The sequence below is a fragment of the Bos taurus genome, chromosome 21 (genome assembly GCF_002263795.3).
Source record: "Bos taurus isolate L1 Dominette 01449 registration number 42190680 breed Hereford chromosome 21, ARS-UCD2.0, whole genome shotgun sequence".
NCBI classification, from domain to species: domain Eukaryota; kingdom Metazoa; phylum Chordata; class Mammalia; order Artiodactyla; family Bovidae; genus Bos; species Bos taurus.
The window spans coordinates 34,342,891-34,370,583 of NC_037348.1; the positions used below are offsets into that span (position 1 = coordinate 34,342,891).

At 52.3% G+C, this 27,693-nt stretch overlaps 1 protein-coding gene and 1 long non-coding RNA gene across 3 annotated transcripts in view; one reads left to right on the plus strand and one right to left on the minus strand.

The window, feature by feature from the left end:
- Nucleotides 1-98: 98 nt before the first annotated feature.
- CCDC33 (coiled-coil domain containing 33) lies at nt 99-27,174 on the minus strand. The gene is given in 11 exon segments (XM_059879338.1): nt 99-2,618; nt 2,620-2,714; nt 5,085-5,171; nt 6,126-6,158; nt 6,160-6,222; nt 6,605-6,771; nt 7,749-7,839; nt 7,936-8,067; nt 8,262-8,350; nt 8,595-8,760; nt 26,141-27,174. Coding segments are annotated over 11 exon segments (1,092 nt in total). The 5' UTR covers nt 26,210-27,174; the 3' UTR covers nt 99-2,518.
- Nucleotides 14,246-27,693, plus strand: part of LOC112443152 (uncharacterized) — a 31,406-nt gene continuing 17,958 nt past the window's right edge. Inside the window, exons 1-3 of one of the 2 annotated variants that reach the window (XR_003031437.2) lie at nt 14,249-18,298; nt 18,767-18,853; nt 24,500-26,235. This is a non-coding gene — a long non-coding RNA (uncharacterized lncRNA). Of the gene's footprint in view, nt 18,299-18,766; nt 18,854-24,499; nt 26,236-27,693 lie in introns of those variants that run through there. The other variant, XR_003031435.2, reaches the window with a different exon arrangement.

Consider the following 27,693-nt stretch of genomic DNA (forward strand, 5'->3'; position numbering starts at 1 on the left):
AGTGCTTTCATTTTCCATCTGACCCCCTAAGGTAGTCATCACACTTGGAGAGATGCTCTCTGACCCAGGTCAGCAGATAGATCTGAGTATGAATGGAGAACTGCTGCCCTTGAAGCCATTTCTGCTGGGACCCACCCACCTATAGCAGCTCAGGAGCCAATAGGCTCCACCTCCCTGTTGTCCCGTTGCTTATGAGGCAGAGCAGATGGAGGGCTATTGCCATTGCACCCCTGGAGCAGCTGGCATAGGGATAAAGAACTTGGCAGAGTTCTGTTGAGAGAACAGGGCAGCCTGAGAGGTTGTGGGCCAATCCTGGCTCCCGGGGCCCGCCTCTCATGGGTGAGGCTCCCACAGTGCTCTGCTTGGCTGAGCCTTGGGTGGGAATTCCCTGTGGGGCCATGAGGACTTCCTGCCAAGGGCCAGTGAGAGTCTCGAGCATGATGTCTGGGGATGATGTGGTGAAGAGGATGTGGGTGAGGGGCTGGTGTGAGGTGACTGATTCTGGGAAGAAGAGGCCCGCATGCTTCCTCTACCCCACCTGACCACCCTTTTCTGGACTTCCCCAGGCCTTAACTTCCTGCCCCAGTGGGATGGGCCCACAGGTCCAAGCTCTGGGCATTAGGCAGGGAGACTGGGGCAGTCTCTGGTGCATTATTTGGACCGCCTGACAATGGTCTCAATTTTAACCCTCTTGGCCCCCTCTGAGTTCTGTGACTCCTAACTTGACCAGGTACCTGATCCTCCCTGGCCCTTGGCTACCCAAGTCCAAGTCAGGCAGACATAGGGGGCTAGTGCTGCTCAGGATAGCAGCCCAGATGGCTTGGCCTCTTCTACCAGGATCTGCAGGTTCTGAATTCACTCTTGGAGCCTTTCTGCTTTTCCTCATCACAATCCTCTTCCTTGTTGTCTTTATCCTTCCTGCTTCCTTTCCTTTCTCCAGGCTTGAGTCAGTTTTGCTTGGAAATGTTAGAGTTGGAGGGCCTTACAGTTAGCCCAGAGAGGTTGCTTGAGTCACTCAGGGTAACACAGCAGGCTTGTAGCTAGAAGCCAGGCCTTCTAACTGTCAGTGGAGGGCTCCTTCTTCTAGCCCCTTCTGCTTTTCTGTCCCTGGATGTGTTTAGACACAACACTACCAGCTCAGCCTATCCCTCGTGAATGGAGTATTTCATACTAACACGTAACTGATTGTCACAGGCAGGCTTCAAGTCTTTTGCTTCCCAAGAAACAGATAAACCAAACTTGAAATAAAGGATTTCAGATATGATACATGTTGAGGGGCAGGTAGAAAATCCCAGCCTCTCTTACCAGCTGACCTCTGGTGGTCTCAGTTCTTTTGGAGGTCTGAATGGGACTTGTCTCCCTGGCTCCTGCTTTGAAAGGCCTCTTCGCTCTCCCTGCCCACCCCTGTCCTGAGTCCACTATGGCATTGGACTCTCTAAAGAGAGTAGCTCCTGGGACAGGCAGGAGGCTACAGGGCTACAGCAGAAGGCCCAGACCCAGAGTGGGGTCTGGAAGGAGGAAGCTTAGGTACCCCAAGCTGCCCTGCTCTGGGAAAGGGGTGAATGCTCACTGACATACAGCATTTAATAAAGTCATTTTAAGGGGGTGGGGCTGCGACTCCAGCATGCAGAGGGGGTGGCCTGCTAGGAGTCAGTCTGTTGAGATTTCGAGAGCTTTTTGAGCTTAGTCTCTGAGCTGGGCATCAAGGGGTCCAACTTGGAGGGTTGCGTTTGGTCCTTGGAGGGGTTCTGTGGTGGCAAAGCAAGATGAAGTGAGTATGCCCCTGCCCCTAGAGGAATGAACCAATAAAATGCATCTTTCTTGGAAAGTCATGCCTCAGACAATCCGAAATCCAGTGGGTCATGACTTCTCAAATATTTCCAAACTCATTTAACCACAGTAGGTCATACCTAATTTTTCCCAGAGTCTTCAGGGCTCAGTGGGTGAGTCTACTAAGGTAGCCTGGTATTCCTCCCACCCCCCAGCCCCCCATCCTTTTCAGATCTGGCCAGGAGCCAGGAAAGAAGCAAAATACTGATAATTCAAGAGCAGGAGCAATCAGGGGGTTTGCTTTGTGGGGCTGGGTGGCCCAGGGCTGAGCTTGAGGGGCCTGTTTGTTCTTGGGAAGCTGGCAAGGTTTCTCTCTGGCAGCACGATCCCATCTCTGGCAGGTCTGCAGCACTGCACTTGCCTGAGAAGGGCATGTTCACTGGGGAATCTTAGGCACTGTGCGGTGGGGTGGGGCCACAGCTACTCTGCCCATGAGCAAATCCGGTCCTAAGGTACAGCCAGTGCCAGGGCATTTGAGAAATGCCCTGTGGGCAAGCTGTCAACCACAGCCACCTCATTGGTGATACTCATCACTACCTGAAGGGGAGGACATGTCTTGGCAGGATTCACTTCCCCTTAGACCAGGGGCATTGAGATGGGGCAAGAGCTTCAGCTGGTAACTCAGCAGAAGCTGAGCCTGGGTCTTCTGACTACCAGCCAGGAAGCAGGGCCCCCTGGACAGTTTTTCTCAGGGTCTAGTGACTCTGGAGGTGGTGTGGCTGCCAGACCCTCCACCCAAGCCCCGAGAAGCTCCCCCATGGGGATCGCTCACGGGCACGTCTGTGGCGACTGTTGGAAGGGTGCCGCAAACCATATTCTTGTTCCTGCAGCCGGGTGGCCAAGTCCTGCTTCTCTCGTCCCCAGCGCCGAGCTGAGTCCTCTAACTATAGACATGAAGAGGCATAGATGGAGAACCACCAGGCAGCATGGCCCCTCCCTGAGAGCTAGGACAGCCTACCTGAGCCTGCTCTTAGGGGAAAAAGCAAAACTCCGGTTCATGTGGGCTAGCTACTACCTTCCCAAGAGACCTCAGGGTGACAAGAGTGGGTGAAGAGGGACTAAGTGACAGCTTGACTATGACTGATGGATCTTCTCTTAGTTTCACCAGCGGACTGAGCCCAGACGCTATTACAATGGGTCCAACCAATCCTCCACCATGGGGCTCCAGCCCTCCTTGTACATACGGGAAACCCTGTCTCACCTCTACCATTGTCACGAGTTGAGCCCCCAAACTCCTCATTCACTGAACCCCAAACCTGATCACACAGGGAGCCCTGATCCTGATTACAAAGTGAAAGTGAAAGTCGCTCAGTTGTGTCCAACTCTTTGCAGCTCCATGGACTGTAGCCTACCAGGCTCCTCTGTCCATGGAATTCTCCAGGCAAGCATACTGGAGTGGGTAGTTGTTCCCTTCTCCAGGGGATCTTCCCCACCCAGGGATTGAACCCAGGTCTTGCCACCAAGGAAGCCCCCTTGGTCACAAATGGAGCCCCACCTCTCCTGACACACAGATCCCAGACCCTCCTCACAAACTGAGCCACCACCCTGATCACACATGGAGCATGGACCCAGTCACACACCAAACTTGGACTCTGGTCCAAGTGGAGCCCTGACCCTGGATGCAGACTGAACCCTGACCCTCCTCACTGAGCACAGACGTGGTCACACAGGGAGCCCTGACCCTGGACAAACACTGAGTCCTGACCCTGGTCACACATGGAGCCGCAACCCTCCCCACACACTGAGCCCCAACCCTCCAAACACATGGAGACCTGACCCTTCATACAAGGAGCCCCAACCCAGGTCACAAATGGAGCTCTGACCCCAGATGAAGACTGAACCCTGACCCTCCTCACTGAGCCCAGACATGGTCAAACAGGGAGCTCCATCCCTGGACAAACAATGAGCCCAGATCCCGGTCACATATGGAGCCCTGACACTGGTCATATACAGAGATCTGACCCTCCAAACACACAGAGCCCCCACTCTCGAGGCTTTACACATGGAGCTTCAACTCTCCTCACGCTCTGAGCCCCAACCCTCTTCTAACATGCAGACCTGACCCTTGTCACCAGTGAAGCCCCAATTCTTCTCACATAGCCCTAACCGTCCTGAAACACAAATCCTGGTCACAAAGCAAGCCTTGACCCTCTTCACACTTGGAGTCCCAACCTCCTCATACAGGGAGTCCCGACCCTAGCAAACACCGATCACCAGTGCCAGACACACACAGAGCTCTGACCTTGGTCACACAGAGAATTCCCACCCTGGTCATGCATGGAGACTGACCTGGGCCCAAGCCTACTCTAACATGCAGCCTTGACCCTGGTCACAAAGGGAACCCTGACTTTCTTCACACACTGAGCTCTGACACTCCTCACACAGGAAGTCCAAACCCTAGACCAAAACTGATTACTGAGACACCCGTGTCATCCAGCAGTTGAGAATCTGCTTCGCAATGCAGGGGACGCAGGCGCGCTAAGCTCCCACATGCCTCGGGGCAACTAAGCTCGTGTGCCACAACTACTGAGCCCGTGCTCTCCACAACTAGGGTCTGTGCCCTGCAAGGAAAGATCCCGCACGACACAACGAGGACCCCGTGTGCTGCAACTAAGGCCCGAAGCAGCCGAATAATAAATAAATATTAAAAATAAAACCACCCATCACCAACCCTCGACACACACAGAGCCCCCACCCTGATCACACACGAAGCCTTGACCCTCCTCTCATACAGAGCACTGACCCTAGTCACACACTGAGCCACGACCCTCCTCACAGAGGAAATTCCCACCCTGATCACCCCCCAGAGACCCAATCCCCCTCACGCACTGGACCCCAACCCTGATCACACAGGGAGCCCCGACCCTAGTCACACACCAGGCCCTGGTCACAAAATGGAGCCCCCAATCCTGGTCACAAATGGACCCCTGACCCTGGATGCAGACTGAGTCCTGATCCTACACATACACACTGAGCCCAAATGTAGTTAAGTAGGGAGTCCTGATAGTCTAAATACAGGGAGCCCCAGTCCTGGTCATGAACTGAGTCCTGACCCTCCTCACACATACAGCCCTGATCCTTTTCAAACACAGAGCCCCGACTCTGGTCACAAATGGACCCAAACCCTCCTCAAACTTGGAGCCTTGACCCTCCTCACACACGGAGCCCCCAACCCTCCTGAAATATAGAGGCGGAGCCGGGTCTCTGACTGAGTGGAGGCTCTCTGGCCTGTGTGGCCCCTTCACCTCACCTACCTGGCTTTCCAGGGACAAGATCCGGCTCTGAGCTCGTTCCAGCTTGGCCAGGAGGTTAAACTTGTCTGAATTACTGGCAAGGAGATCCTGTGGGCAAAGCAGAAATTCGCACATGGTCCCCGTCAGGGGCTGTAGCTGTGTGAGCTCGGGAGGCCAGGTGACACTGAGGAAGAAATCAGCCAGGTCCAAGCTCCAAGTTCAGCTCCCAATGCAGAGCCCCAGTTGTTGTTCAGTCGCTCAGTCGTGTCCGGCTCTTTGCAGAACCTCAGACTCAGGGCCAAAGCCCCTGTCCAGGGTTTCACACTTGGCACGTGGCTTTTTCACAGCTGTTCTCCCCATATATTTCGAGTGTATGAAATTTTTGTACATCAGTTAAAAATTTAAAAATATACCAGGGAGGGCTTCTCTGGTGGCTCAGGGGTGAAGAACCTACCTGCCAGTGCAAGGTACACGAGTTTGACCCCTGATCTGGAAAGATCCCACATGCTGCCGAAGCAACTAGGCCCATGCGCCACAACTATTGAGCCTGTGCTCTAGAGCCTGGGAGCCGCAACTACTGAGCCCACGTGCCTGGAGCCCACGCTCTGCAGCAAGAGAAACCACTGCAGTGAGAAGCCTATGGACCACAGCGAAGAGTAGCCCTTGCTCACTGCAGCTGGAGAAAGGCCCCACACAGCAACGAAGACCCAGCACAGCCATAAATAAATGAATAAATCTTTTTTAAGAAAAGATGCATTAATACTAGGGAGCACTAGGTTAGTGCACAGAAGGGAATCTTGAGCTGGGGGGGGGGTCTTTCTGTAAAGTAAAGGATCTGTTTGTAAAGTGAGGGTTCCCCGTCTTCCGCTCTTTACCTGGATGTCCGCGCATCGAGGGTGCTTTCAAACAGAACTCACCTCCTGAGAATCCTGGGATGAAGAGAAAAACTTTGCTGTGCCCAGCCCACCTGGCTTGTAATTCCAAATGTTCGGTCTCTGGGTTTGCATAAAGCAGGGACACCTGTAACAGCCTCAGAAGGAGAGAGGGGCCAGGGACACCCACCTGTGCGGGCAGGGTGCCCCTGGAGTGGCCCGGGGGCTTCTGTCTCTTGCAGGCTCTCTGCCAGGTCTCCTCTTGCTCCCAACTCCCCAGGGTCCACCTGGGATCAGGGAAAGGGTTCTCCAAGGCTGTACCAACCCCAGGAAATGCTCCAGGATGGAGTTCTGAGAGCCCTGTGTGGAGCCCCACTGCAGGCCAGCCAGTGGCAAATGGGCTCAGGGGTCAGCTAGGGGCTTGCTTGCTCTCCCATGATACTAGATGAGGGTAAGGGTAAAGCTTTCAGACTCGTGAGTGTTCTCCAGGGGAAAAAAGCCAAGGCCCAAGAGCTAGAGACTCTCCAGAGATTCCAGGCACACTGAAGACCCTGGGAAACCTAGCTCCTGGTCTGGGGCTTCACCTCAGATTGTGTGGTGAATGGTTTCTGGGCACCTGGTGACCTGGGTAGGCAGGCCCAGGATCACGCTTGTGCTGGTGGCTCTTACCGGCACGGCCTGCGGCTGCAGAATGATGGGGGCCAACTGGTGGCAGCTCTTATCCAGCTCTGCCTGCAGTCTCGAGTTTTCCGTGAGCAGCACTGAGTAGACGTCAACAGGCGGATTCTCGCCCGTAGGACCCGGGGGAAGGCCAGAGGCTGAGAGTATGGGGAAGGCTGTGAATGCGGCCATAGATGTGCATGAGATAGGCTTTCCTGCCTCCGTGTGCCTGGTCCAATCTGCCTCAGTGTTTTCCTTCTTTCTGCTCGTCCTCTGCTCCCCAGCTATGGCTCCCTACTGCCAGTGAGATCAGGTCCACATGCCTCCTGAGGCCATGGTTTTAGGCTCTTTAGAATCTGACCTGGGTGATCTCCCTAATCACTGCCCTGCCCTTTGTCCTGGGTCTGTTTCAGCTCCTCATCTCTATCTTTCCTCCTTTTTCTGCTTCTGGCATCCTTACTCCCTGGGCCAGGGCCTGGCTGTTTCCTTTCCCGAGATTGCCTTCTCATCTCTCATGCTAACCTCAGGGTTCCTGAAAGGCGGGCCCAACTTTCATTGTTTGTTAAAGGCCTTCAAAAATACCCCCCCACTGACACCCCCATGCAGTGAAGGCTGTCACAGGGCTGGGCTTATGGGGGTCTCCAGTGAGGTGGCACAGAAATCCTCCGCTTGGGCTGACCTGATCCCGTGTGACCTGGTTCTCTTTTGCTCATCAGAGCTGCCTCGGATGGGCAGTTCTGGATGGCTTTGGTTAACATTGATGGAGAAAGTAAATCATGGACTTAACCAAAATATTTTTTTTTTCTGTTTATTTTGTAGAAGCAGACTCTTTGAAAATGTAGGGAGATGAGCATATAATTTGAGGGAACTGCTGCCTGGGAAAGCCCCACTTTGCAGGTAGCCCATTTCTGTTCACTTGAGTCTCAGAGCTGCTTCTGGAAGGTCAGAGCCTCTTTCTAGCATGGTGCACACGCTGTGTCCCCTCCCTTGTGTTCTGAGGGGCTCCCTGGCAGGAGAAGGGAGTTCAGGGGCCTCTGGAAGTGCTGAGTGTCTGAATGAATGGGGAACTAGCACCCTCTGCGCAGTTTGAAGGTGCTGCTGAAACTGAGAGGCCTCAAGAAGGCAGGGCCTGCAGGGGCGGGAGCAGACTCACGCATGCTGGGCTTTCCCTGCGGCTTGTTCTGCAGGGGCTTGCTCCTCTTGCGCAGCTTGTCCTCCAGCACTTGCTCCATCTTCTCGATCACCTGGAGGGCGGAGCACAGAGGCTGGGCTGGCCCGGGGGCATCACACCTTCCCTTCAGTGGCCGGATCCGGGGCAGCCTGGCCCTTCTGCTACCTGCCTTCTCCTGGTGCCTCACGGTCTCTTCCAGCGCCTTCATCTTCTGCAGCTTGTCCTGGTAGCGCTTCAGCAGCGCAGCCTGTGGCTGCTGAGCCTGGTGTAGGAGGAGCAGCTCCTTTTCTCGATCATTCTTCTGATGGTGGTGGGGGTTGCAGAGAGAGGGGAGAAGGGGGAACAGGGATGCCCTTGGCCCTGAGGGTCCACCCCAGCTCCCCCTGCTCAGTTCACCACTTCCCTGGCCCCCTGGCCCCTATGTCCCTCTCCCTTCTACTTTCAGGTACTCCCTCCCGAGCGCCCTTCCCCTCTGCCCTCTGAGCCCTGCCTTACTAGAGTCAGTTCACTCTGCAAACGCTGCACCTTGTCCCTCAGCTTCTTCATGTCCAGCTCACTCAGCAGCAGTTTCTGCTTCATGGATGCTAGTGGTGGTGGAGGAGCTGGCTCAGGGAGGAGGCACCTCCCAATTCAAATTGGAATACTTGAGACGGGAGCAGGTGGGAAGGGCAGATGTCTCTCAGTCCCGGGGCTTGAGACAGGACTGGACTCTCAATTTCCTTCCCCGGAGAGACCCCAGGCTCCTACTGATTAGCCTGTGTCCCGCAGCACGCACACCTGGGAGAGGCCCCCACCTCCCTGTTCCCTCGGTGGCCTGCACGCCCTCACCCAGGTTCTGGGCCTTGTTGGGGCTGGCTGACTCCTCTTCTACCTCCTTCTGGGCCAGCTGGCTTCTCAGCATGCGGTTCTCTGCCTCCAGGATGCTGGTCTGTTTCCGCAGTGACAGGATGTCCTCTGCCATCTTCTGCATGGCCCGCCGGTAGTTGTTCATCTCCTGCAGACCCCGGAGCTCAGAGCTGAACCCCCAGCCCCTTGTGGCTGCCACCCAACATCGACATTCACACTTAGAGGTCAGCGGGTCACTCCCGAGGCCAAAGAACAGAGAGAATCCCAAGCTGTGCCCTCAAGTCTTAGCAACTCCTTGGAGGGGTGGTCACGACAGGGTCTTCACCCCTCCTGGTCAGTGAGAACAGGTCTGTAAATGTGCTCTTCTGGGGGTTACATCTTTTCCTGAGATGCCTTCTAGGGGGGACCCAGGCCTCAGACACCATTGAGGAAGCCCCTGAGCGATGGAGACTTGAAAAGCTCTGGGCCAGCTCTCCAGGGCCTGGCTAAATCAGGGCCATTCTCACCTTCTCCCTTCTCCTTTCTTCCTTCTCTAATCCCTCTTCTTCCTTGAGTCACTGAGGACCCAGGGAAGAATCTTTCTGAAATCTCCCTGAAGGCTCCTTGGGAGCTGCCCCTGGACACCAGCCTCCCAACGAGCCCAGGGGTCTTGAAGGGACCCAAGGTAAGCCTGGGAGACCCAGATAAGGACTCAGGGTCAGTGCTGGGATCCAGCTATAGGATCCAGGGTATGAGGTGGGGCCAGGATGCCAGGCTCTGTCGTTAGGTTAGGAGTAACAGCAATACTTGGAGAAGGCAATGGCAACCCACTCCAGTGTTCTTGCCTGGAAAATCCCATGGACGGAGGAGCCTGGTGGGTTTCTGTCTATGGGGTCGCACAGAGTCGGACATGACTGAAGCGACTTAGCAGCAGCAGCAGCAGCAACAGCAATACTAATATCTGGTGTTCATTGAGCATTTCCCATGTTCTAGGTCAGGCCCACCTCCTTCATTTAGCCTGTGAGGATGGGTTCTATTATCATCCTCATTTTATCGATGATGAAGACAAGGCCCAGAGAGGTGAGTAGCCTGCTTAGTCACAAAACTAATGAGTGGCAGAGTCAGGGTCTGAAATCCAGGCCTGCTGGCCCTTGAATCCTTGTTCTTAAGCACTGTGCAATCCTGTCACGATGCCCCATGTAGGGAAACTTCACAATATTTTGAGAAGTGATGAAAACAGGTTACTACAAAGAATTATGATTTCAACTTGGGAAAAAAAGTTCATGTTTACCCTTGTGTGTACATAGGAGAATTCATAGGTTATATTTACATTATTTGTTTTATAATCAGAAATCCTCTACTGTTATTTACAAACACTTTTGTGAAGGTAGTTTCTTAAATATAAACAGTACAACAAAATAGAAAAGAGAGACTCAAAATGTGAAGCCAGAAAGGTCCGCGGAGAGGGAGGAGGTAGGAGCTAGGTTGGGGGTGGAAAAGGAGGAGGAAGCAAGGCCAGGGGGAGCTTGTGGTCTGTGGCCTTCCTGAGACTGTGCAGGCCTTGCAGGCGGGGGGTGGGGGCTCCAGCCAGGAAGGGGCTCCCAAGTCCTCAGGAAGCAGAGCTCAGTCCTCAACTCCCACCTGGGCCCCATGCTGACTGGGGATATGGCCTGGCTCCCAGTCACTGCCTCCAACCTGTTGCATGGTGGGCTGCTGGCTTCCTGGGGCGGGGTTTCCAGACAGCAGGGGCTCATCAGATACCACTTGTCACCTGCTTCTGTCTAGCCTTCTGGCTAGACTGCCTCTGAATGGTGCCAGTGCTGGGCCCATCTCCCTAGCACCTGCCCCAGTCAAGTTTTAGGTCTTGGCTCCTGTAGATCTGCCCATCTGGTGCCCTCAGACAGCTACGTTAACTAGGACACTCAGCCCAGAGACTGCACCCTCACAGGGCTTTGTGGTCGGGCCCCAGGCAGAAGCCCAGCTTGGCTACTGACTCACTGAGTAAGCTTGGATGAGCCCCTTCATCTTACTGAGCCTCAGATTCCTCTGGCAGGAGGAGCATGGAGTTGCTGCAAGCTCAGAGGTCAGGGGCCCTGCCTCAAGCAGGCAGGCCTTGGAGAAGGCAGTTCCTATCCCACCCCATCTCTGTTCTAGTACCAGCTTTAGTTAACAGGTCAGACCCCTTCCTCTTCGTCCTTGCTACCTTCAGCCTGGGTTCCTTTGCTCCCTCCTCTGCTGTGCTCTACATCTTCAATGTATAGCAGCCCTTTGATGGACAGGGGTTTGGGAGGCTCAGCAGACCGTCAAGAGGAATCACATGATATTTTTGAAAAAGAAAATTCATCTCTCCTTTCCCTCCCTAGCCTAATTCAGGCTCTTCTCATGTCTTCTCTGAACAATTACAGCAGTATCAAATGGGTTTCCTTGATTTAGAATTATCTTTTAGAGAAAACACAACTTGTCCAAGAAAACAAGTTCAAGGATGCTCCACACACTGCAGTTAGTGATTTTATTCTAGGAAATGCTCAGTCTCTGGATACAGGCGGTACTTACAAGGAATGACCTAGATTCAATTATTCTGAGGCAGAGATGTCCACACTGTATTTTTAAGTGGAAAAAAAAAAGTAAGAATGTGGCAAATTAATATGATCACATCCACAACTGGTATGTGTATGTGTGAATGCACGTGTGTACATGTGTGCATGAGTGTATACATACAGATGTATAGTAACAGTAGTAACTGCTCAGTTTGGGAAGGAAAAGGAACACTTGCTTAATCTCTGCATTTTTCTAAGAATTTGCTCATGTTATTCATCTAATTAAAAATAATTTAAACCGAAATACATTGAGGGCTATACCATGTTCACAGATTGAAAGACGAAATGTTTAAAGAGTTAGTTCTTCCTTACACTGATTCACAAATTAAATGTATTGTCAATTAAGATCATAACCCTCTTGTATATGTGGAGAAATAGATAAACTGGTTCTATGAGAAATAAAAAGAACAAGTATCGCCAAAATACTTTTGAAGAGAAACAGGTGGAAAGACTTGCTGTATCAGCTGTCAAGATTTATGATAAAGCTACAGTAATTAGGCGGAGAAGGCAATGGCACCCCACTCCAGTACTCTTGCCTGGAAAATCCCATGGACCGAGGAGCCTGGTAGGCTACAGTCCATGGGGTCGCTAAGAGTCAGATACAACTGAGCGACTTCACTTTCACTTTTCACTTTCATGCATTGGAGGAGGAAATGGCAACCCACTCCAGCGTTCTTGCCTGGAGAATCCCAGGGACGGGGGAGCCTGGTAGGCTGCCGTCTCGGGTCGCACAGAGTCGGACACGACTGAAGCGACTTAGCAGTAGCAGTACAGTAATTAAGATAGGGTAATATAACTGCAAAGTTTGATAAGCAGGCCAAAGCATGAGAGAGCCCTAATACAGATCCACACATATATGGACTCTTAACATATGATGGTGTTACGGGGTGGTAGGGAAAGGATAGTCATTTTAATAAAAGGTGCTGCATCAATTGATATCTATCTGGAGAAAAGGGAAACTTGGCTCTTATTACATACCATAATTAAAAATAAATCCAGCTGGACTGTAGATCTAAGTGTAAAAGGTAAAACAATAAAGCCTCCAGGAGACAAGGAAAGGAATATCTTTATAAACTTGGGATAGCGAAAGGTTTTTCAAAACAGGACAGCTCAGAAAAGGGGGAGATTTCCCTGGTGGTCCAGTGGTTGAGATGTGGGCCTTCATTCACCACTGTGGCCCCAGGTTTAATACCTGGTCGGGGAACTAAGATCCTACAAGTCACACAGTGTGGCAAAAAAACAAAACAAAACCCAAAACAAATCCAAAACAGCCAAACCAAAATATGCCAAAAAAGCACAAATCAGGATGGAAAAGGTTGATAAATTTATACATTTAAATTAAGATATTTTATTCATATAAAGACATCATTAACAGGGTGAAATGGGCAAGGAAAGTGGGAGAAGATACTTGCAACAAACACAACCGAAGATGAACTCATATTCAGATATGAAAACAACTCCCAGGCTTCTCTGGTGGTTCGGTGGTAAAGCGTCCACCTGCCAATGCAGGAGACACAGGTTTGATCCCTAGTCCAGGAAGATCCCACATGCTGCAGAGCAACTAAGCCTGAGGGCCTCAACTATTGAGCCTGTGCCCTGGATCCCGGGAACCACAACTACTGAAACCCAAGCGCCCTGCAGCCCAGGCTCCACAACAAGAGAAACCACCGCAGTGAGAAACCCGCGAACCACAGCTAGAGTCGTCCCTGCTGAAAGCAACTAGAGGAAACTGCACAGCCACGAGGGCCCAGCATAGCCAACGAATACAGAAGACATAAATAAATAAAATGATAAAAACGACGCCCACAAATCAGTAAGAGAAGGACAGACTATGCAACAGAATAATGGACAAGAGATTGGAACTGACCCTCAACAAAATAAGCCAGTAAGCATCTGAATCGGTGGCCACCCTCTTTAGTCCTTTAAAACCAAAAAGATTCTGCTATACAGCGCCACATTGACTAAAACAAAAACAAAACAACCCTGACCACATCAAATGTTGGTGATGATGTAGCGCAAGTAGAACCCTTAGTCCCTGCTGGGGGAACACGAAGTGCCCCCATCCTTTCACAGTCTGTTCGGAAACTGGATCCTATTGAAGTTGAATGCCTGCATAGCCTATGATCTGGCAATTATACTCCTGAGTATATACCCCTCAAAAAATGCACGTGTGAATGCATCAAGAAGCTGGTGTAAGAACATTACTAGTAGTATTATTTGTAATAATCTTAAACTGGAAATAACACAAGTGCCCATCGCAGTAGAATGGTGGGAGAGTCATGTGGTAAGATGCTACGCAGCAATACAAATGAATGAATGATGGTCATGGACAACCACATGGAGAATCTCTCAAACTAATTGTGAGCAAAAGAAGAAAGACACAAAGTACCTACTCTACAATTCCATATAGATTTTCTCTAAAAGCAAGTAAACTTTGGCGAGTTAGAAATCAGGGTATTAGATCCCCTTGGGAACGTAGAGAGATGACGAGGGCATGAGGGAGCTTCTTGGGTGCTGGCAGTGCTCTTCTTGACCTGCAGGGCCTGTAGGGGTTACATGTGTGTGTTCACCTTGCAATGATTCATCCCTTGAATACATTTATGTTTTGTGTGTTTGTTTGAATGGGTGTTGTACTTCACATTAAAAAGTTAAAAATGTTTAATGAATTAAAAAAGAAATGAAATCCTGGTTCAACTTTGGTTAAATACAGGAAGCCTCCACATTGCCACCCCTTTGGAGATCATCCTGGTTCTCAGCAATAGTGGGTTCCTTTCCAGCCCTGAGCTTTGGATGCTCCCTGTGGGCCCTGGTTCTGGGCCCTGATCGAGCCTCTCCACCCTGTGAGGCTTACCCAGTCCTGTCTGGGAGAAATGGCCAGATCTGCTCTACCTCCCTGGAAGGGGCCCTCTGAAAGCAAGCAGGCCACACGCTGACCCTTGCTGAGGGCCTAAATGATGCCTCAGAACATCCTATGAGACTCAGATTAATTCACGTCTCCCATTGCCTACAAATGTGAAGCGAGCCTTTGCACCCAGACCCTGCTAAAACCTGTGCTTTTTGCACCTACTGGATTGAGGCAGGTTGGGGCTTCACCCAGAGGGAAGAACACTGGGATCCTGCCTTGACAGTAGCTGAATCTGTCTCCAGAAATTGAGGGACACTGATGGGGGTGGTGGCCAACACAGGCACCAGTGTCCATATGATGTCCCAAGGTCCCAGGATACCCTCTGTCCCTGAAGCCAAGGCTGCCTGGGGTGGAGATGGAAGAAGGGCATCCCCAGCCTGCTCCTCAGGGAGCCAGAAGTGCCCAGGTCTCCCTGTGTTGGGACAGGTGGGCATGCAGCCTGCCTAGCACAGTGAGAAAACTGCTGGCCTGATCCCATTGCTGCTTCACCAGCTTCTCCTTCAGTAGGTCCTGCTCAAGGTAGGGGTGGAGCGAGAGAGGCCCTGGGCAGGGAAGAACCTGCTGGATGCTAGGGTCCGGGTACCTTAGTCTATGTGTGTGCGGGTGGGGAGGGCTGAGATCATCACGGCTGTGGTTCCTGAGGTTTGGAGCAGCTTTCTTCCCGCCCTGCTTCAACTTAGAGGCAAAGTCTAAGGCTTGGGATTCAAGGCCTCTTATAAACCACCCCCTTATGCCCATCAACCCCGCCCTTCCCCTCCAGCACTCTTATCTCCCCCTTCACATCTCTACTCAGGCTGAACTATTAATATCTGCAGAGAACCTCTCCCCCATTTCCACTACCTAATCTTTGATCTTTTATAGTCCACTCAGTAATTTGTAGTCTAAGGGACTGCAAGGAGATCAAACCACTCAGTCCTAAAGAAAATCAATCCGGAATGTTCATCGGAAGGACTGATGCTGAAGCTGAAGCTCTAATACTTTAGCCACCTGATGTGAAGAACTAATTTATTGGAAAAGACCCTGATACTGGGAAAGATTGACAGCAGGAGAAGGGGACAACGGAGGATTAGATGGTTGGATGGCATCACCGACTTGATGGACATGGGTTCAAAGCTCTGGGAGATGGTGAAGGACAGGGAAGCCTGGCATGCTGCAATCCATGGGGTCGAAAAGAGTTGGACATGACTGAGTGAATGAACAACAACAACAGGAATTTGTAATTGCATGAGGACTGCTAGTGTGTGTGCGCCTGAGTGTGCATGTGTGTGCACCTGTGCACGTGTGCGCGGAGGGAGTCCTGGGGAAGGGGCTGTGGCCCCGGCCTACCCCACGGGTCTAATCAGCTCCTCTTCTTATTGGGCTCACCCTTTCTAATGCCCTATTACCTCTCACTCAGGAGTCTTGGGGGTGAACAAAGCTCTATTATTAACACCCCTCCTTGACAAAGAAAGAGAGATGAGGTCTAGAGGAAGGGAAAAAAAGAGATGGAGAAGGACAGTGTGGCTCCTGCTGAAGTGGGGGGAGCCTTACATCAGCCACATGGCCGATGGGTTCTTGGGGGCTCCATCCCTCGGAGGTTAGCCCTACTGAGCTTCCACAGGCCCCGCCACCACCCCTAGCCAAATCTCCCCTGGATGGGTGGAGAGGGACCTGGCCCTGGATCACCTGCCCTCAGGCTCTACTCTTGCTGGCTCCCTCTGTCCCAGGGGACCCAGAGGGGCGGCAACCTCCCTTCCTCTCCAACTCCACTCACCCCCACAGCTGAGCCCTGCTTCTAGACAGCAGCCCTGACCTCTCCCCACAGACTGGGCTGGGCTCCCGGCTCAGGGCCACATTCTGCGTCACAGTGCAGCCTTGAGAAAACCCAGGACACCACGACCCAGATTCCTGTGGTGCGCCGGCCCTCCGTGCCCCCTCCCCCTCCAGCTCCCAGGCTGCTCTGCTGTGGGGGTCGTGGGCAGGACGTCAGCCTCACTCCTATCTCTCTGGGCCTGCACATGCTCTAGCGACAAGGACTCTACCTGTGCCTGACCCTGAGTTCCCACTGTACCCCCTTCACACACTGGGACCCCAGCTCCCTGAGCAGCTGATGGGAGAAGCACCAGGTGGCCCTGGGTTCATAACTCCCCTGCTATAGGGTGTTGGTGGCGTTTGCTGCATGCACCTCCTCTCTGGCTTTGGAAGGGTAGTAACTATGCTCTGAGCCTCAGTGTCCTCATCTGTGGAATGGGAAAATAGTCTCATCTCAAGCGGTGGCTGTGGAGTCAGGAAGTGTGATGAGGGCCTGCCTGGCTCTGGTATATAGACTGCCTGTAGACACCACGGAGAAGGCAATAGCACCCCACTCCAGTACTCTTGCCTGGAAAATCCCATGGACCGAGGAGCCTGGTAGGCTCCAGTCCATGGGGTCGCTAAGAGTCGGGCACGACTGAGAGACTTCACTTTCACTTTTCACTTTCATGCACTGGAGAAGGAAATGGCAACCCACTCCAGTATTCTTGCCTGGAGAATCCTAGGAACAGGGGAGCCTAGTGGGCTGCTGGCTATGGGGTCGCACAGAGTCGGACACGACTGAAGCGACTTAGCAGCAGTAGCAGCAGCAGTAGACACCACATCCCATCTTCGTTTCTTTGGCCACCTTGGCTTGTGGGATCTCAGTTCCCTGACCAGGGATTGAACCTGGGCCACAGCAGTGAAAGCCTGGGATCCTAACCACTAGGCCACTAGGGAACTCCCTCTACCTCCCATCTTTGTACCACTTTTGATAACCTACAAACCGGATACAAAGTAGAAATCACCTTACACATATAAAGAGCGGGTGAGACAATGAGGAATTATTGGACATAGATTAAAAAAAAGTATCTGTGTGATAGCCTTGAGTACCAAGTCCAGAAGGTATGATTATCAGGCTGCTCCCATTTTACAGAAGTTGAGGCCCAGCATCCACCTCAGCCTCCCTCACCTTTAATAAAGAAGGAGGGGCGGTGGCGATCTTTCACAAAAGCCTGAAGAGGGCAATGCTTGCCCCTCTCCCCCACAAAGAACTTTCTTACGGTGGAATCAGAGGCACTTCAGCCACTTGAGGATGTTCAAATATCCCTGTGGCCACAACCAACTATGTTGACCAAAGTGAAAGTGAAAGTCGCTCAGTTGTGTCCGACTCTTTGTGACCCCATGGACTATATAGTCCATGGAATTCTCCCGGCCAGAATACTGGAGCTGGTAGCCTATCCCTTCTCCGGCGAGTCTTCCTGACCCAGGAATCAAATGGGTCTCCTATGTTGCAGGCAGATTCTTTACCAACTGAGCTATCAGGAAAGCCCAGGTACGCCTTATACCTTCACTGTTCAGATGGGGAAACAGGCTAGAAGGCGGCAGTGTGCCCAAGGTCACAGAAACTCAGTTATAAAGCCTTGACTGGAAGCAGCTCAGTAAACACCCAGTCAACCAGTACTTGCTGTGTGCCACATGTGAGCTATGCTGGGGCCTCGGAGCCCAGAGGAGTCCAGACTGTTCCAGGCTGTGGTGGGCTCCCCTCTACACTGAGGAGGTGGCAGGAAGTGCCTGTGACAGAGGGAAACTCAGAGGAGGCTCTCAACCCAGCCTCGGGGCAGGATGGGGCAGGAAGGTTTCTTGGAGGAAGTGATCATCTGAGTTGACTCTTGGGAATGAGCTCTCTGGAGGTGGAGAGAGGGCTCTCCGGGCAAAGGAATGTACACTGCTCAGTCGATCAGTCGTGCCTGACTCTTTGGAACCCCATGGACTGTAGCCTGCCAGCCTTCTCTGTCCACTGGATTCTCTATGCAAGAATACTGGAGTGGTTGCCCTTTCCTCTTTCAGGGGATCTTCCTGACCCTGGAGATGCAGAGTCTCCTGCATCTCTTGCATTGGCAGGTGGGTTCTTTACCATGGAGCCACCTGGGGAGCCCCTGGGCAGAGGAGACGCTGTGGCAAAGACAAGGAGGTGAGATTAGGAACAAAGCAGATGAGAGCAGGATGCAGGGAGGAGAAATAGGGGTTCAGCTGGAGAGGTAGTCGGGCAGACAGAAGACGGCCTTGAAGGCCAGTCTCAGGGCCTCGGACTCCGTTCTGAAGGCCATGGAAGGGCCTAAGCTGTGGGGCGGGGGGTGCCTGTGGCAAGACCTCTCAGGATGCTGAGCCCAGAAGACAAATCAGGAGAATGAAGGCTGAGAACAGCGAGTCAGGTGAACTCGTTGGGACCTGTATCAGGGGGAGGCAGTGGGTCTTCAGGGGAGGAGGTGCGTGCATGGAGTACAGAGGCTGAGGAGTTGGCCTGAGGTGCGGCCCAGGCTGGGTGGGAGGGACCTGTGTGGCCTCCAGGTGAAGGTGGTCACAAGCAGCTGATGGTGGTAAGCTAAAGAATCTCAGCTGGAGATAAAGGGGTGGGAAGACAGCCTCCCAGATGTGATGGAAACCTTGAAGGGAGGAGATTTCCAGAGTCAGAGGAAGTGTAGGGTGGGGAGAGGGGTTCAAGGACAAAGGAAAAGGGTGGTGGTGGGACAGCCTTCAAATTCAGGGAAATTGCCAGAGGGGTGGGAGGAAAAGGGTGGGTGCAGCTCTGGTCAAGGCCACAGAGCTTAAGAAAGGAGGGGAGATAGCCTTCTGCTCTGGACAATGGCACATGCAGTAATATAGACCAACTTTCCCTGTAGATAAGCTGCAAAGCTGGATACAAAGTAGAAATCGCCTTCTGAAACATATAAAGGACTGGTGTGACAGTGAGGAATTAATGGACATAGGTAAGAGAGGAGGTTGGGGTGGGGTGAGGAACCCATACAGTAGAATACTTTACAACAATGTAGAAGAGGACCCACAGCACCCAGCAACCATACAGATGCCTCTCACACATAAAGCTGAGCAAATGAACCGTACACAAAATAAAACATACATGGCGTGTATGACATGAGCGGGTCCAGGGGTCATGTCGAGGAGATGAGCAGCACCAGGGACTTGGGGTGCTGGCGATGTTCCATTTCCAGACCTGAGTGCTGGTTTCATGGATGTTTACTTTAAGATAATTTGGTTGTGTTTAATTTTTTTGTTCAGCACAACTGTCTCCATAGGGGTTGTAGTTCACAATTTAAAAGGGTTTTGATAAAAGGTGAGGTTTACTAGCTTCCCAATCTGCAGAGGAAGCCTCTAGGTGTGACCTAAGGAAATGGCCCCTGGTGACCTTGGTCAGCACTCTGGGTGCCAGGAGGAGGGTATGCGGGAGGAGGACAGAGGATGAGAAAGGACAGAGGTAGCTGGGGATACTGGGGGGAAGAGAGACCTGGGGATGGAGAAGGGGTTTTCTGGAGGATGAGGAGACACGCAGGGAGAGGTGTTTAGGGGTCATGGATTGGAGCAGAGGGATTGAGGGCATTGGCGGGGGCTTCATGCTCCAAGGGGAAGGAAGAATCCTGGGGTGTCTGGGTCAAAGGTGGCATGGATGACAGGGCTCTGCAGGGGGTGGAGTGGGTGCAGAGGGTGGGTGGGGAGGCCCAGCCAGGGGGTGGGTTTGCAGGGTTGGGCATGCACCCTTCCAACTTTGCCCTTCCTTGGGGAACCACGCGACATCTGGGTCCCCAGGCCTCAGGGATCCCTGACTGGCAGGCTACTTGCAGTGCGGTCTGCCTTTGCAGCCGGCAGAGGGCACTCGCCTTCCACAGATGCTCTGGCTTCGGCCTGCAGTGAGAAGTATGGCCTGAGTGGGCCCCGTGCTCTTGGGGAGCATGTCTGGGGGTGCTGTCCAGCCCCAGGCACACATGTTCTTCCTCCAGGCAGTCCAACCTGCCATCTCACACCTCCTGCCCCAGAACTCTTTATCTAGGAGATTCTGCTGAGAACTACCCATGGAGGCCAGAGAGGTGCAGTAATTTACCCGAGCTCACACAGCAAATCCTGATCCTCAGCTGGGACTTCTGTCCTGAGCGAGCCCCAGGGAAGATGATGGGGTGAGTAGGGAGAGATGGAACTTGGGACAAGAGCCATTTCAAAGCACTGAAGTGACCCTGACGGAAGTAATACATACATAGCTGACCACTGTGCCAAAGGAACAGTTGAGAGGGACTAGGATGCAGGGCTTCCCTGGTGGCTCAGAGGGTAAAGCTTCTGCCTACAATGTGGGAGACCTGGGTTCGATTCCTGGGTCGGGAAGATCCCCTGGAGAAGGAAATGGCAACCCACTCCAGTACTCTTGCCTGGAAAATCCCATGGTCTGAGAAGTCTGGTAGGCTACCGTCCATGGGGTCACAAAGAGTCGGACACGACTGAACGACTTCACTTCATAACTTCATAACACCACCCCCTCACGCACACACCCCGCACACACCCCAAAGCCTAAATCTTTACAAGTCCTCTATCCACCCAGGGAGATACACAAAGCCCAGGTTGACCTGTAAGGGTCACGGAGCCTCATAACAACAGTTCCCCTTTGTTGAACGTCTGTCACTGGCCAGGCCCTTTATATACTTTTTCTCTGACCTGAGCAATGAGTCTGCGAGGGAGGCATTTTCAGACCCAATTTGCTGAGGAGGAAGCTGAGGCCCGGAGTGGGAGGAGCTGAGTGATGTGTTCAAGGTTGCCCTGCTCACAGGGGCAGAGCTGCAGTTCTACCTGGGTCGCTCTGGGCATTGTTGAGGGAGGCTGCTGTGGAGCCCAGGAAGCCAAGCCTGGGGTGGGGTTACTGAGCTGCTGTCTCCAAGGGGACAGGATGAACTGCCACCCTGCCCTTGACCTTCTCCATTCTCCAAGGACTGGGGCTATCTCTTAGGCAACGTGTCTGCCTGGGGGTGGGTGTGTGCACATTCCCTTCAAGCAAGGTGTTTTTGGAGCCCTTAGAAGCTGCTTTTTTGAGTCAGAGACAGAAAGATTCATTCCTACCCACACACCCCCTTAACCTGGTGTGGCCAGGCCTTGGTGTTCCTGGACTCCTATACAAGCAAGGGGGGCCCATTTCTATCCTGCCTGTGTGTGTGTGTGTGTGTGTGTGTGTGTTCAGTCCCTCATAATCCCTCTGCCTGTGTGTGTGTGTGTGTGTGTGTGTGTTCAGTCCCTCATAATCCCTCTGCCTGTGTGTGTGTGTGTGTGTGTGTGTGTGTGTGTTCAGTCGTGTCTGACTCTTCATGACCCCGTGGACTGTAGCTTGCCAGGTTCCTCTGCCCATGGGATTCTGCAGGCCAGAATACCGGAGTGGGTTGCCATTTCCTCCTCCAGCAGACCTCCCCAACCCAGGGATCAAACCCGTGTCTCTTGCATCTCTTGTATTGGCAGGCCGGTTTTTTTTTACCATTAGGACTACTTGGGAAGCCCCCGGTCCCTGAGAAACCAGCTAAGAATGTAGGTATATCCACCCTCCCCTCAGGGATTCCCTCTGCCCAGAAGGGCACAAGGACGGGCAGCCTCCTCCACTGCTCCTGGCTGACTGGTCTGATCTCTGGAGCCTTCTGCAGGCAAGCCTCATGGTTCTCCGCTTCTCTTATGCTTAGTCTTTCTTTGTGCTGCCTCCATACACAGCCTACCTCTCTGATCAATGAAAGAGGGCTAAAAAGGCTGTGTTCCTCCTCTTACTGAATCTAATCTCCCTCCCCGTATAACTGGCTGAGTCTCAGAGACTTTGCAGAATGGCACATTGCAAAGTTCTGGGACTTCTCAGGCCAGGTCATCAGAATCTTCATAGCGTCCCCCCTTCCTCCTGGAAACCTTGCTGTTCCCCCAGAGAAGAGTGTCCACTATCCTGAGGTGGCTACGCTGTGAGGAAGCCCAAACTAAGTGTGTGGGAGAGAGATGCCTGCCTGGCCCCAGCCTCCCTGGGCTGGGAAGTCATGGCGGCTGGGAACCCACATATCATGGATTGAGACCAGGCCTCCCTGTTGTGCCTTGGCCTAGCTCCTGACCCACAAAACTGAGAATGATAAAAGAAGACATTACTGCTTTAAATCCAGGATGCTTATTATGCAGCAAGAAGTAACTGGAACCTTCTCCCTGGCCTCTGGAGCCCTCCAATGGTTCCACGTGCCTGCATAATAAACTTCCAACTCAATTTCAGGGCCATCTGTCACAGCACAACTATATCACCTGGCCACCAAGTTCACAGGCCAGCCTTCCTGGGCTCCTCCCTATCTCTGAAATCTTACTGCTCTGTCTAGAAGCCATCCTTGACCTCCACCCCCACTCTAGCTTGGCACTCCTTATCCCACCAGTCTCTGCTTAGCTCCTAGAAAGTGTTAGTTGTTCGGTCATGTCTGACTCTTTGTGACCCCACGGTCTGTCCATGGGATTTCCCAGGCAAGAATACTGGAGTGGGTTCCCATTCCCTTCTCCAGGGGATCTTCCCAATCCAGGGATCGAACCTGGGTCTCCGGCACTGCAGGCAGATTCTTTACAGTGTGAACTACCAAGGAAGCCCTTAGCTTGTGGAAGATCCTGACTTATGGAAGGACCTCTCCTCCTCTCCACAACCTCTGGTTGCCATTCTGAGTTGGGGAAGTAGGGTCAGGAAGACCCCCAGCCCCGGACTGGTGGCCAAGGACCCTGCCAGATGTGTCATCATTTGATGGACAGAGCTCCTACAGGTCCCCTCAGGATGTCTGAGAGGTCACTCTTGGCTAACCTGTAGCTTTAAGGGGAAATTAACCACATTTCTTTAAAATGGAAACACTCAGTTCGTACTGATTGGTGTGGTTTCTGTAGTTCCTGAAATCAGAAGTCTGAGCAAGAGCTCAGTTCAGGGGAGCTGTCTCAGGGAGGCAGGGGAGAGGACAGAGGTTGTGCCTGACCACAGCAGTCAACAGCAATTCCGAGACGCTGGACCTGATCTGTGTGATTATTTATAGTGTTTTTGTGGTCTTGAACTTTTGCATATGAATCAAAAGTTTTTTCTATCATGAGCATAAGCCTATGCAGAACTTCAAAATTAATCCAATTGTTGGGTTTATGGTCAATTACCAAGATGACCAGTACTTCTTGGTGGATTTCTCCTCTCTGAGGCTCTAATTGGATAGCCCTTAGGAAATTTATTCTAGACGAAAGAAGTTGTAGTTCTGTCTGAGTCACTATTGATCTTACTAGATGGAACCCACTTGGCCAATCAATCATACTGGCTCTAAGCAAGATCTTTAAATTTACTCAGGCTCAATCAGAGAAATGACCTAAATTTCAATCAAAGAATACAACTTCTCGATTATTAGGAGGGACCCCCCGCTCAGTTATGGGATGGATTTATACAGCTTACATCAGGCTATTATGGCTTAAATTGAAGGGACCCTCCTCCCCTTATGTCAGGAACAGTTAAATCATACTAAGGATAATCAGCCTAATAACACTAGGAAATTGGGGCTGGGTGCCTTACGAACAGGGCCAAGACATCATTGCCCTTAAAGATAGAGATGGATACTAAACAGATTGGGTCAGCTGCCCAGGGATGTTCTGGGCAGCATCTAATGGAAGTTCTTGGCTTAAATTCTTACTTATGACCTTATAAAGCCTACTAGTTACACTGGAGGAGGAAATGGCAACCTACTCAAGTATTCTTGCCTGAAGAATTCCACGGCCAGAGGAGCCTGGTGGGCTACAGTCCATGAGGTCTCAAAGAGTCAGACACAACTGAGCAACTAACACTCACTCACATTATATTCTGCCTATTTTACAAGATTATTATTTCTTGTATTCTCCAATGTGTGACAGCTACGGACAAAAAATGAAGGCTGGGTGACTTGAAATGACCGACCAGATAAATAGTTCTACATAAGATCAATGATTGCAATAGTGTAATTGCAGATATGGGAAGAAGCAAAAGAGGGAATCTTCTCCTAGACCATAACAGATTAGACATGTCCAGAGACTTTGGGCTGCGTTTAACAGGGTCTAGTCCAGTAACAGTCCACTGAGGGGCCTAGCAATGGAACCCCTGCCTGACTCAGCAACGAGCCTTTCTACTAAAAATTGGTCATGCAGCGCCTCCCAAACCTTGGTTGAATTTATAAATATTTTCCCTCATCCAGTTCCATGTATAGTATACCCTGAAAGAAATTCAGGGCAAAAATCAGGAACGAGGCACTCTGTGCTCTGGGGAAAACGGCAGAATAAGCCTTCAGATAGTTAGGTTTATTTTCAGGAGAAAATTGTATGAATCCAGAATTTTGCATCTTCCCCTACTTAGAAAAGCACTAAAACCATTAACTGAGATATCTGTTCCTCGTAACTAAGAGCAGCCTTCTACCGAGATGTGTGCTTCACGGCTAACCCCTTTCTCCACAGTCACATATGTGCTTGCGGACCTCCCCACTACCTCTCTGAAGGAGTTCCATCAGAGCTACGAGAGAGGCTGTCTCCTGAGCTATTGTCCTAAGACCCCCAGAAAACTGAACTCCCAGATCTCAGGTTGTGCAATTTTTTTTTTCCAGTTGGTGCCTCCACCCGACACCTCCACACCTCAGATGTCAGCTGAGCCTCCCAAACACAAGCAAATCTGTGCAAATTGCAGTTTAAAACAGGTTCCCTGAGGGGGAGGCAGTTGCGTCTTTGTTCAGCCCAAGGTTACAGCAATGAAACAAAAGGAGTGAAATTTCCTTTCCTCTGTTCTTTCTTTTCCTTCCAGCAGCAGCAGAGATGGCGCCTGGAAAGCTTTTGTGTTCAGCACACTGAAGCTTTGAGGGGTGGTGGCAAGGCCTTGGTTGCTGACCCCAAGCGCTGCCTAAGTGGCCCCTGCCGAGCCAGGCGGCTAATTGAGCAGGGCCTGGACAATGGAGGATGGGTAGGGCTGGCTTAGGGGAGGGGCTTCTTGAAGGATGCTTTCTCCCATTCCCATTTCCCTTCCCAGGCCTCCCTGTGGACCTTCAAGGCTCCACTCTGGACCCTCTTCCTCCAGGAAGATCTCCTGGGCCACCTCCATTACACCTCCTCAGGTTTGGAGATCAGAGACCTGCCTCTCCTACACTCAGCTTGGGGTTGGTCTTTGACCTCAGCCCAGGGAAGTCGAGGGCCAGGCACTCATGGCATTGGTGAGCAGACAGATCCCTTCCCTGGCTTTACAGGTTCTGCTTACTCTCCCATAACAGACCCCTTCTCCTGTGCTCATGTCCTGCCAGCCTCCTCCCTAGTTAGAGCTTTGCTGTCCCTGAGTGCTCCATGTGGGATGTGAGGAGAGCCCTGGTTGGAGTCCACAATTTTGGGTTTTAATCTAGCCTCTGCTCAAATCAGTTGTGTGACCCTAAGCAAGGCCCTGACCTGCTCCAGGTCTCCTGATCTGCGGGCTAGAGATATGCTCCCTCGTGGGCCTGCTCTGGGTTCTTGCCACGAAGAAAGAACAAAGGCTTTGGCTCCTGGAGTCTGAATGAGAAAGGTGTCCCTATCCCAGGCAAGGCAGGCCCCTTGGCCTAAGGCTGATTCCCCTCCTTTTGGATGACCCCATCTGCCTCTGATGCTGGGTAAGATGGAAGGCAAAAGGAGAAGCGGGCAGCAGAGGACAAGAAGGTTGAATGGCATCACTGACTCAATGGGCATGAATTTGAGCAAATTACAGGAGATAGTGAAGGACAGGGGAGGCTGGCATGCTGCAGTCCATAGGGTTGCAAAGAGTCTGACATGACTTAATGACTAAATAATCTGCTTTGCTCTTCACCCTCACTGGCCCTTATGAGTTCTGGCCCTATCAACAAGACCTCCTGGCCTGACTTCCCCAGGCTAGCCCAGCCCCAGTCACTTTCTAGGATATAGGGCTGGACCTCCAAGAAACCAGAGCCAAGCCCCGTGTTAGCAGGATGCAGTGGTCACTTTCAGAGGTGTTCCCAGAAGTTGTTCTCTCTTCCCTTTCTGGGTTCCCAGGTGTGGGCTCGGGTAGCCTGGGCTGGGCCTGGGAGCCCCACAGAGGTTCCAATGACCACAGGCATCCAGTGGCCAGTGGCTGCGGGCCTGATCTTTTAGTCCTCCCTCTACCTTGCTCTAGGAATACCTTTATTGGTTGCCAGGCAACACACCTCAACACACCTGGCTGCTAGGTAAGCCAACCCATCCTCCCAGAACCAGCGGTATGGGGGCAGACTTACAGAGTGGCTGTCCAGGAGGCCTGGGGCAGCCTGGGAGGCTGGAGGGGCTGGAGACTCTGGCTCCCCCATCTTTCCTGTTAGCACTTCTGTTCCCCAGGATGGGCCCCCGGAGACCGTTGCTACAACAAGTGCCTGCCTGGTGACTGAGCCCTGCCCTGAGCTGGAAGCAGGCAGGCCCAGGGGACCACTCCCGCTTTGTTCCAGGGTGAGGGCATCCGGGTGGGGTGGCTGGAATCAGGCTAGGCTCATTCCTTAGCCAGGGAACTTCAAGGAGATGGCAGGACCTGGAAGGGCTGTGGAGCTAGGAGACCAGGAAACAGGCAAGACCCTGAAGGGCTCCGACCTTCTGTCTCCCCAACACTAGTCTCAGTACCCCCGCCCCGACCTGCCCTCTATGTAGACCTCAGTCTCCCATTAGTCTCGCCCTCCATCCCCACTGTCTCTGCCTTTTGGTTACCTCGCACCCTAGTCTTCCCCTCTCCTCTTCCCTTTAGCCTCCTCCTATTTCTAGCCCTCAGGCTCCCTTCTCTCTGGCCCTTGAACCCCCAGCAATCCTCTGCAGTGGTCCAGGCCAGGCTCACTTTTCTCCTGCAGCTGCACACCGAGGCCTAGGGCCCCAACCCTACCCCCCGGGCCTTCCCATCTCCGCTGTCCTGATAGTCTGAACAAATTCCTTTCCTGTTAGTTCAGTGGAGACAACATGGGTGGATGTCTTTAAAAGGAACTCCCTGGGAAGCAAATGGAAAACAAACCCAAACAAGGCAGCCCACCACCTAGAAACGGCCTTGGTCTCTAAGGCAAAGCCATCTGCTCCAACTGCCCTTGGCCTGGGACTGCCGAGACACCCTCCTAGTGCTTGGAGTTGTCTGTCTGGCTTTGCCCCAGCTGAGCTGGGTCCAGCCTGTCTATCCCAGACAAGCTTGGTCCCAAAGTCTCCTCTGATAGCCCCACCCCTCCATCTGCCCCTAGCAAGATGCTTACATGAAGCTGGGACTCCATATATATTTGTTCATCTGTTTAGTAAATGAATGGAAGAATGACGGGGGTTTCTGGGGTTTCAGTGGGGGTTCAAGAAGACAGTCCAAGACAGACAGCTTGACCTGTTTCCAAAGCTCCAGCCTGTCTAAGGCACCCCCACCCCTGACTGCTGGGTGCCCGCCCAGGGTTCTGTGTGGGTGGGGGCCCCTTGTTAGTATTGTAGGTGGGCTCTTACTCTTTTCCTTGGCAGGCCTCATTTCTCATTGAATTTACTGTGAGATCCTGTAGAATTCACTTGTTCCTCATGGGGTTTCTTCCTCTCTATCATAGGGATATGATATCATAAAGGCAGGAGTATGGAGCAGGATAAGCCCCACACAGCTCTGGGGCTCATACCTGAGCTGGCTGGGAGCCGTGGGAAGGCAGTCAGTCGGCTTTGTGTTTGCTCAGCACTGTGTTCGAGTCCCACCCTGGGCCTCAGTTTCCTCCTCTGTGAGATGGAGAGTGTGACCACACCCACCTCCCAGAGCTGCTGGGGGGCAGCGGGGCACGTAGAGCTCTAAGTAGGGTGCCTG